This window comes from Natrix helvetica (genome assembly GCF_964273705.1).
Source record: "Natrix helvetica genome assembly, chromosome: 12".
Classification (NCBI taxonomy): Eukaryota; Metazoa; Chordata; class Lepidosauria; order Squamata; family Natricidae; genus Natrix; species Natrix helvetica.
Window position 1 is genome coordinate 13,962,215 of NC_138556.1, and position 15,431 is coordinate 13,977,645.

A 15,431-nucleotide genomic window follows, 5' to 3' on the forward strand; every position below is an offset into this window, starting at 1 on the left:
GGTCTCTGACTAAGCCACCAGCCTGCTGAACAACTGTGGGAATCGTGAATAGTTCCCCGGAGAGATTTTTATGGCCCACAGAAACTCAACATCCTGTTGTCCCTCGCAGTGAACCTAGGGATGTGTTTCTCTTTCTCAAAATCTCGTTTTAGGGAGCAGAATAGAAGTCCTGAGGACTCCCCACAAAAAGAGTTTCATCCCCTACTGGCCTCTCCCAATTAGGAGTCCCATGAAGTTGCAATTAAAATACAGGCAGTCCTTGACTTACAACAATTCATTTACTGACCGTTCAAAGTTACAACGGCACTGAAAAGAGTGACGTATGATCGCTTTTCATACCCTCCTAGGTTGGATCTCTTCTTAATCATCTACCACACGTTACTTCTTGCTCTGCCCATCTTTTCTGTCACAGGCCCTCAAGTGCTGGAAAACAGCTATCATGTCACCTCTGTGTCTTCTCTTGGTTAAACTAGATGTTAATTAGCTCCTTAGACTTGAAAGCCATCAGACTAGATGCTCATATTTTTTTTAGAGGGATGTGTGATGGCTCAGTGGTTAAAGACACCGAGCTTGTCGGCTGGAGAACTTGACAGCTCAGGTTCAAGACCCAAGAGCCACACAATGGGGTGAGCTCTCGTTCCTTGCTCCTGTCCACCTAGCAGTTCGAAAGCATGAAACCAGAGGTGGTCTTCAGCCAGTTCTGACCGGTTCTGGCAAACCAGTAGTGGAAATTTTGAGTAGTTCAGAGAACTGGGCAAATGCCACTTCTGGCTGGCCCTGCCCCCATCTATTCACTGCCTCCGCCCTCCAGAGTCCCAGCTGATTGGCTGGGTCTCCTTTTGTTTCCCTGCACAGGAGAACGGAGCTGGAAAGCAGATTAGTGGGATGGGGAGGGAATGGGGATTTTACAGTATCCTTCCCCTGTCACGCTCACCAAGCCATGCCACGCCCACAGAACCGGTGGTAAACATTTTTTAATCCCACCATGGCATGAAAGGTGAGTAGAGTCATAGATACCACTTTGGTGGGAAGATAACAACATTCCGTGCATCTTTGGTATATAGCCACGCTGACAGCATAACCACGGAAAACATCTTCGGCCAATGCTGGCTTCCTCGTTCAAGAACTGAAGATCAGCACCGTACCCTAGAGTTGAGCAGGGGAAACCTTTATTTTACTTTTATCTTTTCAATTCCTAGACCTAGACACTTGCAGGCCTTCCCTACACAGTTAGGAGTAAACCATCATGAATAATCAAAGATGCTAATTTTAATCCCTTGACTATCTCTTTCGAAACACCTTCTTCCTACCTTTTCTTTACTCCAGCTTTTATGGCGTTAAGGAGCGTCTGATAAGATGAACTCCAGTCAGGACCAGTGATGGCAATATTGATTTCTCTCCCTACTTTTCCTCCCCCCCCCTCCCGCCCCACAAGGCTTTGCTCAATTGAGCCTCCCACGCATATGTTGAGGGGAGCTTACTCACAGTCATATGATCTCAGCCTGTGACTCACCTACTCCTCCGAATCTTTGCCTTCATCAAGGGTGGCAAAACCGCAGCCAGCCGGTTTGCAAGATTACTGTTCTGCTAAGGGGAAGGGGGGGGGGCAGAAGGCCTGGAAGCCCACAGGCGTTGAAAGAAATACCGCCGCACACCCTCTCTTTTCAGAGCCGAGACCGTAAATGCTGATTAATGGATATCTAACCTTGAAGGGGATTTTTCAAAGACTTGATTTGCAACATACATAAACCTTCAGGCCATTATCTTTTTCCCCTCTTGTAATTGACTACTAATGGTTGGACGAGAGACTTACGGTAACTGCAGTGTTGATTCATTAAATAATATATATGATCATCTTTCATAGCTTCCCACCCCCCTCCTCAAATCATTCCTATGCAATTGTCTGCCAAAAATTAGACCTGATTATTCTTATCCCCTCATGCTACCGAAAGTACCAATTACTATAATATGGTAGCCTTTACATTATTAGGAAATAGCTACCACTATCATAATTCCTCAGAGTGGGATAATCAAAGTCCTTCACCCGCAGCCTTGCAGGAGAGAGAGAGGATGAAAAGAATGTTAAATGTAAATCACCTAGGACAGACGAAAATATTTTTTTTTCAATTTGTGCTTTGGTATGTCATGTGGATCCAGTTAGTTGGCAATTTATGGCTTACGTGTCGTTGAACTCTGTTACCCCAGAAAAAATGCGCAGTAGTCGTTCTCAGTAATTCATTTCAGGGGTGTGAGGACCCCAAAAGCCATCACTCTGCTAAACAAATAATTCCCTCCCCACTGTCAAACTATCCACTAAGGCTGCATTACCATTAATCTTCTCATCATTCCTACCACCCGTCTCCTCCCACTTATGACTGTATGACTGTAACTTGGTGCTTGTATCCTTACGATTTACATGGATGGTTTCTTAATATGATTTGACTGCATATTTGTACCCCATGACTATCATGAAGTGTTGTACCTTATGATTCTTGACGAATGTATCTTTTCTTTTACGTACACTGAGAGCATATGCACCAAAGACAAATCCCTTCTGTGTCCAATCACACTTGGCCAATAAAGAATTCTATGTTCTGTGTCACATGGAATCTCAGGTGGTACATCAGTTTGAGTAAATAAATCATGTCCAAATTAAACAGCTGGGAGATGGTTTCCGTATTCTATGAATAGTTTAGAGTTTGGACATTCCATCTTAAAAGGAATAAAAGGATACAAATCTTCCCAGTTTCGTGATGGAATCAAAATGTGAACTCCAGTTTTCTCAATCTAGATTGAATCTTATACACTGTTTCCCCGAAAATAAGATTTCCCCGGATAATCAGCTCAATCGGGCTTTTGAGCGCATGCACTAAAAAGTCCTCCCCTGAAAATATTGCAACACAGCAGCAGCCATGAGGTGACCACGCTCGCTGCCTCCTGCACCTCAAAAATAATAAGACCTCTCTGAAAATAAGGCCAAGCGCTTATTTTGGGGATCAAAAGAAAATAAGAAACCCTGTCGTATTTTCGGGGAAACACAGTAAAAAACCAGGAAGTCCTGAAATGCTTGAAGTATCAACTACCATTTTCAACAGTGAGGTCTTCTGATTAGGGCACTATTCTCTGTGTTTTTCTACTTTTTCAGCCCCTGTGATCCTTTCTGTCTCTCTCGCTCTCTTTCAATATTTAGTACATGGGCTGCATTGAAGTCCTGCAATCAATGAGATCTTTGGATTTTGGCACTAGGACCCAAGTAACCAGGTAAGTTACAACATCTTATTCCAACTTCCTATATTTCTGTACAGGCAGAAATATAGTTTATTTCATTCTTCCGATTTAAAACATCACATCTTTCCGGATTGATTTTCTTGGCTTTGTTCCTCTTGGAGTCGCAGGCCATCAGTCAATCAATGGTTTTGCCATCGATCACTTTGAATGGATGTTGTTTTTCCTCTATACTGTAGGAGATGTATGTATGTATGTATGTATGTATGTATGTGTGTATGTATGTATATATGTATGTATGTATGTTGTATTTGTGCTGATAAATAAAAATATGGTTTTCTGCCTGGATGGTCCTCTGTAATGAGCCGAAGGACAGAAAGGGGGAGTAGTGAGCTCCCTCCCATATTTGGGCATACCAGGGGTTGTAACACAAATACATGTATATATATGTATATATATATATATATATATATGTTTGCTGATAGAGGGTTTTAAAGCAGCAGGTATTTTTTCTTTTTTCTTTTTGTAAAATTATATTCATTAGACATATGCTTTTAATTGTTATATCCCTTCTTGAGGATTGAATTGTTAATGAAAAGTTAGGAGTTATATGTAGGTACATAAGGAAATAAATATAAATACTTATATACAGGAATAAAAATTTTCCTCCAGCTTTCTGCTAAGGAGTATTTTATTGATTTTCTCCCTGGATAACCACCTACTGTATTGTAATGCATTTCTGTACGGAGTATTATGAATGAGTCTTACCTTTTTTTCAATGTTTTTGTCATTTAAAGATTTCCTTTTTCTTAGGACATTCACAAATTTAGCCCCTGTGTTGGACTAACACATCATTAAAAAATTCCCTCTTAAGAATGTAATCAGTTGCTTTCATTTTACATAAAACATGTTGGTTTAATTATAACTGCATCTCATGTTTTATTAAACTGCTCTTGGGCTGAAAAAGCAGCTTTCGGGAACTAATTTTCAATTTATCAATAGCACGACAGATAATATAAATAAAACAGCATCCCTGTCCTTATCTCAGTTCAGGCTTATAAATATCTAATAGTTAGCAAAATAAATGATGCATTACCCAGTTATCTCAAGCAGGACACGAACTGTATATAAAATCACTACTGAAGGCAGAAGCTTCAATGAACAGTATGTTACATGGGGCAGATTTAAACTGCAGATGTATCCACCTGCCCCCCAAAAATCTAGCTTTAAAGTTGCCCAACAAATTACAAGCAGTTAGTGAAACACTACTAACCATAGTATTGTTCTGACCAAGGCTTCCCAAGAACATGAAGCAAACTCCTTGTTTCGACAAAAAACCCTTTTATTCATTGACTGTGAATTCTGCTCATTCACATCCAGCAAAATCTTTCAAGGGAGGATTTATAGTCACAGACCTTCTCTGGCTTGGAGAGCTGCCAGGCCGATATCTGCAAAACTTGGCAAGGAGTCTCAGAGAGTCACGAACCAATTAAGCAAACTAATTGTCTTCTGCAAACTCCACTCCCCTTTCACTCCTCTTTTATTTCCCCTGGGAGGGGCCATTCATCGCCCACATGTGGCCTTACTCCCAAGTCGACCCCTGTTCTTTAGCTGTCCCCTTCGTCTGGCAACTCTGTGCATGCACACACTGGGAACAGGCTCCAGCTGTTCATCTGCCTCACTGATGTCTGACTCTGAAGGCAGCTGATAACTGGCATACGGCTGTGGCCCCCTCTCTGCCTCCGACACAGAGCCCTCAACAGAGTCTTCCCCAGACTCCAGGACTGGCCCAGGTTCCTCCCCAACCTCCTCACTGTCACAACAAGTATTCATTCCAGTAGTTGTAAGCCAAGCTCCACATTTACATTCTCATCCATAGGGATGATGCAGAACCAACATTAGTCTCGATGACAGTCATAAATCAAGGATCGTCTCTCGGTCGCTGGAGCTAGTTCAAAGTGGACGTTTTGAGGAACACCAGGCCACTTGGTTGGCTTGGCTTTTAATGCAAAGAATTCAAAAAATTCTTTCCGCGAGAATTTGAAAATCAGCCTAGCCTGTTTATTTTATCATTGTGGCATGTCCCCTGCTTCATCTCCACACCAGTCTCTGAATTGCTATCACATGGAGACTGGGATTTGATAGTTGGCATTAAGTAAATGTCATATTCTGGTGCCCCTCCGGTTTCAGACTTTTACTCAGCAGCCAGCAAAGAGCCCGAGGCTGGAAATTATTTCACTAATATACTGGTCATTGTTAATACCGTGTCTGCCGCATGAATATTTCAAAACCACAGCAGGAAGCACTCAAGACAACTCATAGATGCCCAAGGCCATTTAAGCAAAAACGATATTGTGTTGAGACCTCATCTGGAGGACTTTCTGATTTTCCTTGAATTATGTACTGGGAAAGGGCACATTTGACATTTTAGGCTTTACAGAAAGCTGGGTGACTAAGTTGTTTCCTTATTACACTCAGTGTTGCTTGAAGTTGCTCTTGTGTTTCATGGCACGTCTTTAGGGAAGAATCTTCTGCATGATTCAATTGGCTGAGATGCTTCCTCGCTCAGCCATAGTGTGTCTTGACCATGATTTGCTGAATAAACCAAGATAGTTAGAACTGTGAGACATTAAACCAGAAAACAGATGTGCAGGGGTCTACCCTGAAAGCTTGAGGGAGTAGTAAGAAAGTAAACAAGACAGAAACTAGCTTGAATAATAAGGTAAAGGTTCCCCTCGCACATATGTGCTAGTCGTTCCCGACTCTAGGGGGCAGTGCTCATCTCCGTTTCAAAGCTGAAGAGCCAGCACTGTCTGAAGACGTCTCCATGGTCATGTGGCTGGCATGATTAAAGGCCAAAGGCGCACGGAACACACTTCTATTTCTCGTCTTGCATTTTTACATGCTTTCGAACTGCTAGGTTGGCAGAAGCTGGGACAAGTAACGGGAGCTCACTCCGTTACGCGGCGCTAGGGATTCGAACGGCCAATCTGCCGACCTTTCTGATCGGCAAGCTCAGCGTCTTAGCCACTGAGCCACCGCGTCCCTACAGGACATAGATAGGATAGAATAGGATCCTGTATGGATAGGATAGAAACAATAAAAATAACTAAAGGTGGATTCCTTTCATTTGATTCCGTTAGAATTCAATATGGTCAGCAGAAGTCATTCTTTGGCTGAATCTTCATTTTCTCCCCTTTGGTCAAGATAATAACAGCTACAATTTGCTAACAGGGCATTTTATATAGAACATAGAATAACAGAGTTTCTTGAACCCTACCCATCTTATGGCTTTCAACTGATGGTTTGTGTAGTCCTCATCAAAGGAATATTTTCACCTGTGCTAAATTGCACCATGTATGCGGAATAAATACGGCGTAAGAAGCGTTCTAAATTATGGGGAATTAAATCTTAATGCAGCAAATTTGTTTTCCCTTCCCAGAATTGCTGGCAGATTTTAATGCTGCGCAGAAGAATGCGCCGCGTTTATTTAAGAGTTTGATATTTCACTGTTTAAACCAACTTAATGATATGCCCAAGTGAATTGTAGCCATTGAAGGCTTCCATCTCTGAGGCAGATCATTCCATTAAGGCTGAATTAAAATGGTGTAAGCAGGAGCTTTAAACAGCACAAGCTTTTAACAATTCCTTTTTAAATATCTTGCTCGAGTTTCAGCTTTTAATGCAAAAGCTTCTTTTAATAAAGGGGCACCGTTTCACCCGTCTCAAAATCTAAAAGAAATGAATTTCTCCACCACCTCCCGTCCCCAATTTCCTTAGCTATACATTTGCTCCAATCTGGCAAGGAAGTACCCTATCCAAAGATTTTTTGCATTGTCAGGCATGAAGAATTGGGTACAGAGGTGCTATTTAGCAGGTTCTGGCCAGTTCTGGAGAACCGGTAGCAAAAATTTTGAGTAGTTCGGAGAACCGGTAAATGCCACCTCTGACTGGCCCTGCCCCATCTATTCTCTGCCTCCCAACTCCCAGCTGATCAGGAGGAAATGGGAATTTTGCAGTATCCTTCCCCTGGAGTGGGGAGGAAATGGAGATTTTGCAGAATCCTTCCCCTGGAGTGGAGAGGGAATGGGGATTTGCAGTATCCTTGCCTTGGAGTGGGGAGGGAATGGAAATTTGCAGTATCCTTCCCCTGGAGTAGGGAGGGAATGGAGATTTTGCAGTATCCTTCCCCTGGAGTGGGGGGGGGAATGAAAATTTTACAGTATCCTTCCCCTGCCACACCCACCAAACCACGTCCACAGAACCAGTAGTAAAAAAGATTGAATCCCACCACTGATTGGGATACTACATTAAATTCCAGTTAAGCTGATTCATTGCTCATGGCTTATGCATAAGGATCTGGTCAAATAATGGTCAGCACTAAATTGCACTAGATAAGAGTCAATGGAATTCAAGAGGGATTGGATTTACACCTTTGTGGGAACGTACAGACTGCAGGCTGGTTCCTCTCTTGACTCCACCCCCTGTCTCTACCTGCCTTCCTCCTACACGTACCACTTGTTTAACAGGATATCATAATGTACACTGAATACAGAAATATATTCCGTCTGGATCTTCGGAAGTGCAGTGGAATGGCTCTTTCATCCAATCGTCTGAAGACATTGGATCAGATAGAATATTTTATGGGATGGGAGCAGTGGTGGGATTCAAACAATTTAACAACCAGTTCTCTGCCCTAATGACCAGCTTGATAGGCGGGCCTCAGTGGTCATGTGACCGTGTGGGCGTGGCCAACTCAACATTACTCAGATCGATGGGCCTTAGCTGTTACAATGGAATAAGGGTTAACCGGAGAGGCAGTTTCTGTAAGCAGGGCAATCAAGATGAGACTAGAAACAACACCAGAATGTTTCCTTCCTGCCTTCCTTACAGGATTAGCCCTGCAAAGTAGGGAAAAAACCAAAATGAGATTTCTTCCAACAACCGGTTCTCCGAACTGCTTAGATAGTTAACAACCAGTTCTCCTGAATAGGTGTGAACCGGCTGAATCCCACCACTGGATGGTAGGCATTTTAGAGTCTGTAACCTATGCTTGGACCCCATATCCCATTGTCCATCATATAGCCATGCAGGCAAAGGCTATGTTTACAGCCATAATTCAACTGTATTACAGACAACCACTTGGTGAATGAATTGGAGGGTTTCACTTATCAGACTATATCATGTGATTTATGGGCCTAGAATTGGCTGTGTTTGTATAACCTGTTAGGCTGTAACAGTTATTATAAATCATAGTGGCTTGGTACATGCCGTCTGTTAAAGCATAAGCCACAGCTCCCAATAAATAATGGTTGGGTAGCCAAGCATGATGTATGGAATAAGTTATTATGTGATTGCTGCAGGCCAGTTCACTCCAAGGTATCTAAGGGAGCGACTCTCCCGTCAAGAGTTTTTATAAAAGGAGAAGAAGAATGGAGGACTCACTGCATGTTCCTCAGAGGATGATGGACTTGTCTTCGTGGAATGAACACCCAAAGGTTCCATATTTCTTAGGAGACTTTGGTGAAAAGCACCTACAACAAGGGTGTCAAGCTGAAGGCATGGGGGCTGGATCCGGACCCCGGGGTGCTTAGATCTGGCCCACGGTTCCTCTGCCAGTGAAAACAGAGCTTGGAAGGGCCGCGAGTGGCTGTCCCAAGCTCCGTTTTTGCTGGCAGAGGACTGCACGAGGCCGTCGCAGCCCAAAACGGAGCTCGGGAGCCCGTTTTCTCTGGCAGAGCGCTCAGGCCACCACAGGCACTCCCGACACGAGTAACATTGAGCCGGCCACGCCCACACTGGCCACACCCACTCCATCCACTCACCCCGAGGTCAAACACAACCCCCAAGAAATCAAGTTGGACACCCCTGACCTACAACTATCACACTCAGAAGCAACTATCACACTCAGAAATCAAGTTGGACACCCCTGACCTACAACTATCACACTCATGAACATGCTGCAAGCTACTTTTCCCATTTTTGAAAACGCTTTTGTAAGGTTTTCATTTACACATTTCCAAAAAAAGGGAATCAGAACAACGAAAACACAAAAAAAGCCAACCCAGTTCTAGGCTGCATCAACAGAGGGAGAGAATCAAGATCATGTGAAGGGTTAATACCACTTTATAATGCCTTGGTAAGGCCACACTTGGAATACGACATTCAGTTTTGGTCACCACGATGTAGAAAAGATGTGGAGACTCTAGAAAGAGTGCAGAGAAGAGCAACAAAGATGATTAGGGGACTGGAGGCTAAAACATATAAAGAACGGTTGCAGGAACTGGGTATGTCTAGTTTAATGAAAAGAAGGACTAGGGGTGACATGATAGCAGTCTTCCAATATCTCAGAGGTTGCCACAAAGAAGAGGGAGTCAAACTATTCTCCAAGGCACCAAGAAGCAATGGGTGGAAACTAATCAAGAAGAGAAGCAACATAGAACTGAGGAGAAACTTCCTGACAGTTAGAACAATCAATCAGTGGAACAGCTTGCCTCCAGAAGTTGTGAAAGCCCCAACACTGGAAGTCTTTAAGAAGATGTTGGATAGCCATTTGTCTGAAATGGTATAGGGTTTCCTGCCTAGGCAGGGGGTTGGACTAGAAGACCTCCAAGGTCCCTTCCAACTCTGCTATTGTATTCTATTGTATTGTATAGTACAAAACCACGTGCTTGGGGTTTGCTTGAGATGCAAGCATTAGTAGTCAGCCTGCCTTTTCCGGAGTTGGACGAGGACATCCTGTTGAGTGAGATTCTATTAAAACAGTTAGCCTTGTATCTGCAGTTAATATCCTGTGACTTTTTGGTGGGGGCCCTCTGTGGTCAAATGAGAACCTTGGAAATACTATGTGAAGATTGAGGTCAAATACCACGTGAAACCATAATGTTCTACGGTAAACTTTTTACGCCGGATTTTATAACTTTGCATGAAGTGTCAATAGGGGATTTAAGACAACACAACGGAGCTTCAATTGGGACACTTGCTAAACTAGGGGTGTTAAACTCAATTGCATTGAGGGCCGCGTCAGGGTTGTATTTGACTTTGGGGGAGGTTCAGGGGGCGTGGCCAGGGTGAACATGGCCAGCTCAATGTCACTCATGTCCGGGGGCGCCTGTGGCAGCCCAAGCACTCTGCCAGCGAAAATGGGCTCCCGAGCTCCGTTTTCGGCCTGGGAGGTCTCCTGCAACCTTCTCCCAGTGAAAACGGAGCTCGAGAGGGCTGCCACAGCCCTCCCGAGCTTGGTTTTTGCTGGCAGAAGCATCACGAGCCAATCCTTTACTGTTCCCAGGGCACCCCCCCGGGCCAGATCTAAGCATCCCGCGGGCTGGATCTGGCCTCCAGGCCTTGAGTTTGACACCCCTGCCCTAAACCATGAAACGTAGCTTTCGCACCAAAATGGCTGCGTTCCGAACACCTGCTACAACTAGACACACGGGTTGGCTTTACAGATTGCACGTAGAAGATGTTTTAACGAACAGTTGTTGATTAAACCTTTGGTTGTGTTCACGCCACAGTGCCCAGGTTCACACAAGCCGAAAACAATCCCCGTGGCCAAAAGAAAAAAAAAAATCGCTTGATGAGTGAGACCCCAATCTTGGCTTAAATGTGATGTGTGAAGCCAGGTCTAAATCTTGGAAACGGCCCGAGAAGATCCCTTTGAGATCGGAGGCTTCTGAAATGGCACAACCAAGTCGGTCAGACAGCTTTGTCTCAATGGCTAAACATTCAACTTTGTTATTGCCTACAATCCCTTTCTGTTCTGTGGGTGGAAAGGCAGGACTTCGGAGGCTTAAAAGCCCAACTTCAAGGAGATTCTTCTTCCTTGACATCAGCCCACGTTCTTTGCTCTCAACTGAACTTGGCAAAACAATAAACAAAGTGAAGCAGTGTTGTTGCCGCATTGCTTCTCCTCCAGGGAACAGCGCAGGACTCTCCCGCTGTCTAGAGGCACGCAGAATCCTGGAAGGGGGGGAGGCATTGTGGGAGCAGAAATTCCTTGACATCCAAGAGGTAGCCAATGACTTTTTGGTGTTTTGGGGACAACGAGGGAGCCAGTTCCTCAAATGCAGACCAGAATTTTTTTCCCCAGGCTGGTATTGTTCTAAAGCAGGGTTCTTTAAGACTTGTGGTCTTCAGCTCCCAGAATTCCTCAGACAGCTATGGGATTGTGTAGGCTTACAAGAACAGGTTTGAAACATGACCGTCCCAACAAGTTTGGATCCAATTAATAACAAATGTTTATTAGAGCTGCTTCTCTCTTCTTTGTCCTAGTTAGTTTATATTGTTGGAAGAAATGTCCTTTTGAGTTCAGTTCCAAGTGGGAAAAAAGACACTGGAAATATGGAAGCTGGTTGGAAAGACGGTTTTAATGGTGGACAGGATCCGCCATTGGCTTGAGCTCCTGGACAGAAAAGGGGGATCAGATGCTTCCAGATGTTGGGTGAAGAAGAAAAAAGGGCTGAGGTCCCTGGTTTTATGCCCTCTCTGGTCTTTGATCTTGATCTTGTATTCTGATTGGTTGTCAGACTCCCATGGGGCCATGCAGGGTGCAACTCTATACACTCTCTTAAGTCCAAGTTTGGTTGAGCATTGCTTCTTCCCAGGTGCCCTGTGGTGAGATGGGTAAAGGGCTAATACCATCATGCCTTAATCCCATCACCCTGAAGCTGAGGGGGGACTCTTTGTTATGTAGAATAGACCGGATCAGGCATTTTAATGGCCCGTTGACAAAGGTGGGGGCTATTAAGAGTGAGCCTGCTTCCTACCTAAAAACACGTCTCTCCCTTTCTGATCCATGGAAATATAATATTCTGCCTTTTCAAAATTTCCCAGGATATTTCATTTTTCTAGGAGGGGGATGTGTAATTTCCTACAAGCTGAAGTCCACAAATATTACAGTTGCCAAGTTTGGAAAACTCTGTTCTAGAGCAGGGTTCTCCAACCTTGGCCAATTTTAAGCCTGGTGGAACTTCAACTCCCAGAATTCCCCAGCCAGCTTTGCTCCTTGGACTGTGAAGGAAATCAACCTTGATTGTTCCTTGGAAGGACAGATCCTGAAGCTGAAGAGCAAATAACTTTGGTCACAAAATGAGAAGGGAGGACTCCTTGGGGAAAAAAAGCCAACGTTGGGGAAGATTGAAGGCGAAAGGAGAAGGGGACAACAGAGGATGGGATGGTTAGATAATGTTATTGATGCAATTTGGACACACTCCAGGAAACAGCGGAGAACAGGGTGACATGCCATACTCTGGTCCATGGGGGTCACAGAGAGTTGGGCACAACTTAACAACTGGACAACAACACAACAGCAACAAAGATCCTTCAGTGTTTAGCAAGCAATGTTCTTATGGAAAAGCAATGTTCTGTTGGACAATAGCGAGAACCATTTGGGAGCCATGTTTTTTTTTTTTTAACCCTCCACAGAGTGGAAAATTACTATGCGGGATAGAGATAAATTCTGATTATTTTTCTCTTCTTAAGAATGAGAATCCTTGTTATGGAATTGCTTGGGTCTTACTCATTCTACCCAGTGGGTTTTGGAGGAAGGAACGGAGTATTCACCCTTTGCCAAATGTTAATCGCCTCTCCACGTTCCTCCTTATTTCATTCAGCTTCTCTGTTCCATTCACTCCTGGGCTCCTGGATGGGTTTCATGAAGGTTTTTTGTTCTAAAAAAAAAATCTTAATAAAGGCCAACTTAATGGCTGAGGAATCTGGCAAGGGTTTTCTCTCTCATTAGCTGTTTATGGGATGGATGTGAAGCTGAGCTCCATTGCAATGAATGCATTTATTTACATCCTGCTATTTTCCTAAGAGCCCCCGAGAGATCCGTGTGTAATAATAAAATCCATATAATTGCATCAGTTTAAAAAAAAAAGCAAGGATATAATCTTGTTTTCAAAGCAGTAGGAAAATCTATTCAGTGTTTAAACCTATTAGCCTAGTGAGGTCGTCCAGATAAGGAGCGTTGGAGTGCTAGCTGTATCCTTATTCTGAGGTTTACATTAATAGAATCTTACATTTCTGAATGCCTCCCTCCTTTCCTTCACTTTTATGTTGCCCAGAAGGAAGGAAGGATCCCTTCGGAGACACTTTTGTCACCTCTTCTCCTTCAGACTCAAATTTCTTTGGTCAGACCATTGTCTATTCTTAGGCTCTTCCTCCTATCTCCCAAGGGCATCCCACATACCATTAGAAAGCCAAAGATGGATAGATGGATGGAGATGGGTGGGTGGGTTGATGGGATTGGATGGATGGATGGATAAGGTAGAGGGGTAGAGATGGATGGCTGGATGGGGATCGGAGGGTTGATGGGATTGAATGGATGGATGATGGGTGTGTATGGATGGATAGATGGAGGGAGGGATGGGATAGATGGGTAGAGATGGATGGATGGGGATGGATGGATGGATAGGATAGATGGGTAGAGATGGATGGGTGGGTGGGTGGGTTGATGGGATTGGATGGATGGATGGATAAGGTAGAGGGGTAGAGATGGATGGATGGATGGGGATGGGAGGGTTGATGGGATTGAATGGATGGGTGATGGGTGTGTATGGATGGATAGATGGAGGGCGGGATGGGATAGATGGGTAGAGATCTATGAATGTGATGGATAGGATAGATGGGTAGAGATGGGTGGGTGGGTTGATGGGATTGGATGGATGATGGGTGTTTATGGATGGATGGATGGATGAGGTAGATGGATAGAGATGGATGGATGGAGATGGATGGATGGATGGGGATGGTTGGTTGGTTGGATGGATAGGGTAGATGGATAGAGATGGATGGATGGGGATGGATGGATGAGGTAGATGGATAGAGATGGATGGATGGAGATGGATGGATGGATGGGGATGGTTGGTTGGATGGATGGATAGGGTAGATGGATAGAGATGGATGGATGGGGATGGATGGATAGATGAGGTAGATGGGTAGAGAAGGTTGGGGATGGATGGGTGGGTGGGTTGATGGGATTGAATGGATGGATGGATGGATAGGAATGAATGGATAGATTGCAGATAAATAGATGGCAGATAGATAGCTGATAACTTACCCTGGGCCAGTTACTCTTTCTTTCTCATCCAACTTACCTTCCAGATGATCCGGGGGGGGGGGGGGAGATGACGGATGGACGGACGGGGACAGGCAGCAGAACTGGAAGACGTGTTGTCTCTATTGCTTTCAGCTCTTGGAGAAAAGATTCTCCAGAGCATCTGGCAGCACCAGGCTGGGGAGGGCCATGCAACATTAATAGTGGACAAAAGGAAACCCCGAATGAAGCAAAACAAGGCCCTTGATTAGGGATGGCCATGTGCCCCACTGGCTTCAAACCTACAAAGCATTATCCCAAGACCACAAATAATTGGAATCTTAGAAAGGAAGCCGACTCTGAAGTTCTATTCAATGCTGTATGGATCCTTAATTGATAGTTTCTCTCTCCCCTGTTTTTGATGTTAATCCTTTTCCATTTTTTTCCCCCAGGGAAGCAATAAGTCGCCTGTGTGAAGCTGTGCCAGGAATACACGGGATCACAAAGAAACGGAAGGTAAATCTATCACGGACGCCCGACTAGCTTCTTTGAAGGAAAAAACTCCCTCTGGGCCTTAAGAGGTTTACCTTTTATTTGAACCATCAACACATATGAAATATATCTGCAAGCCTTAGGGACCCCTTGTATAACGAATGAATGGAAATTAATGAATATTGTCCCATTAGCAGGGAGTAATTTAAACCTTTCCTTCCTGTGCCCCCAGCAGAAAGGTTGCTACCACTTTCAAGCTAATGAGACGCCTTGAAAATAGGAAAGAACCTTCAATCAGAATAGAGCTGGAGGGGACCTTGGAGGTCTTCTAGTCCAACCCCCTGCTCAAGCAGGAGACCCTATCTCAGACAGGTGGCTGTCCAGTCTTTTCTTAAAAACATCCAGTGATGAAGTACCTACAACTCCTTGAGTTCCACTGGTTAATTGTCCTCACTGTTTCTCCTTAATTCCAAGTTGCTTCTCTCCTTGATTAGTTTCCATCCGTTGTTTCTTATCTTGTCTTATGATGCTTTGGAAAATAAATTGACCCCCTCTTCTTTGCGACAGCCCCTCCAATACTGAAATGCTGCTTTCATGTCCCCCCTAGACCTTCTTTTCTCCAGACTGGCCATACCTAATTCCTGCAACCGTTCTTCATGTTTTAGTCTCCGGGCCCTTAGTC

The 15,431-nt window shown here is 44.2% G+C and overlaps 1 protein-coding gene across 2 annotated transcripts in view; it reads left to right on the forward strand.

Moving 5' to 3' along the window:
* Positions 1-15,431, forward strand: part of SHC4 (SHC adaptor protein 4) — a 36,236-nt gene that overhangs the window by 9,518 nt on the left and 11,287 nt on the right. For both annotated transcript variants that reach the window (XM_081964563.1, XM_081964564.1), the window contains 2 exons: positions 3,191-3,261; positions 14,710-14,773. In XM_081964563.1, coding sequence (XP_081820689.1) covers positions 3,191-3,261; positions 14,710-14,773 — 135 coding nt within the window. The remainder of the gene's footprint in view (positions 1-3,190; positions 3,262-14,709; positions 14,774-15,431) is intronic.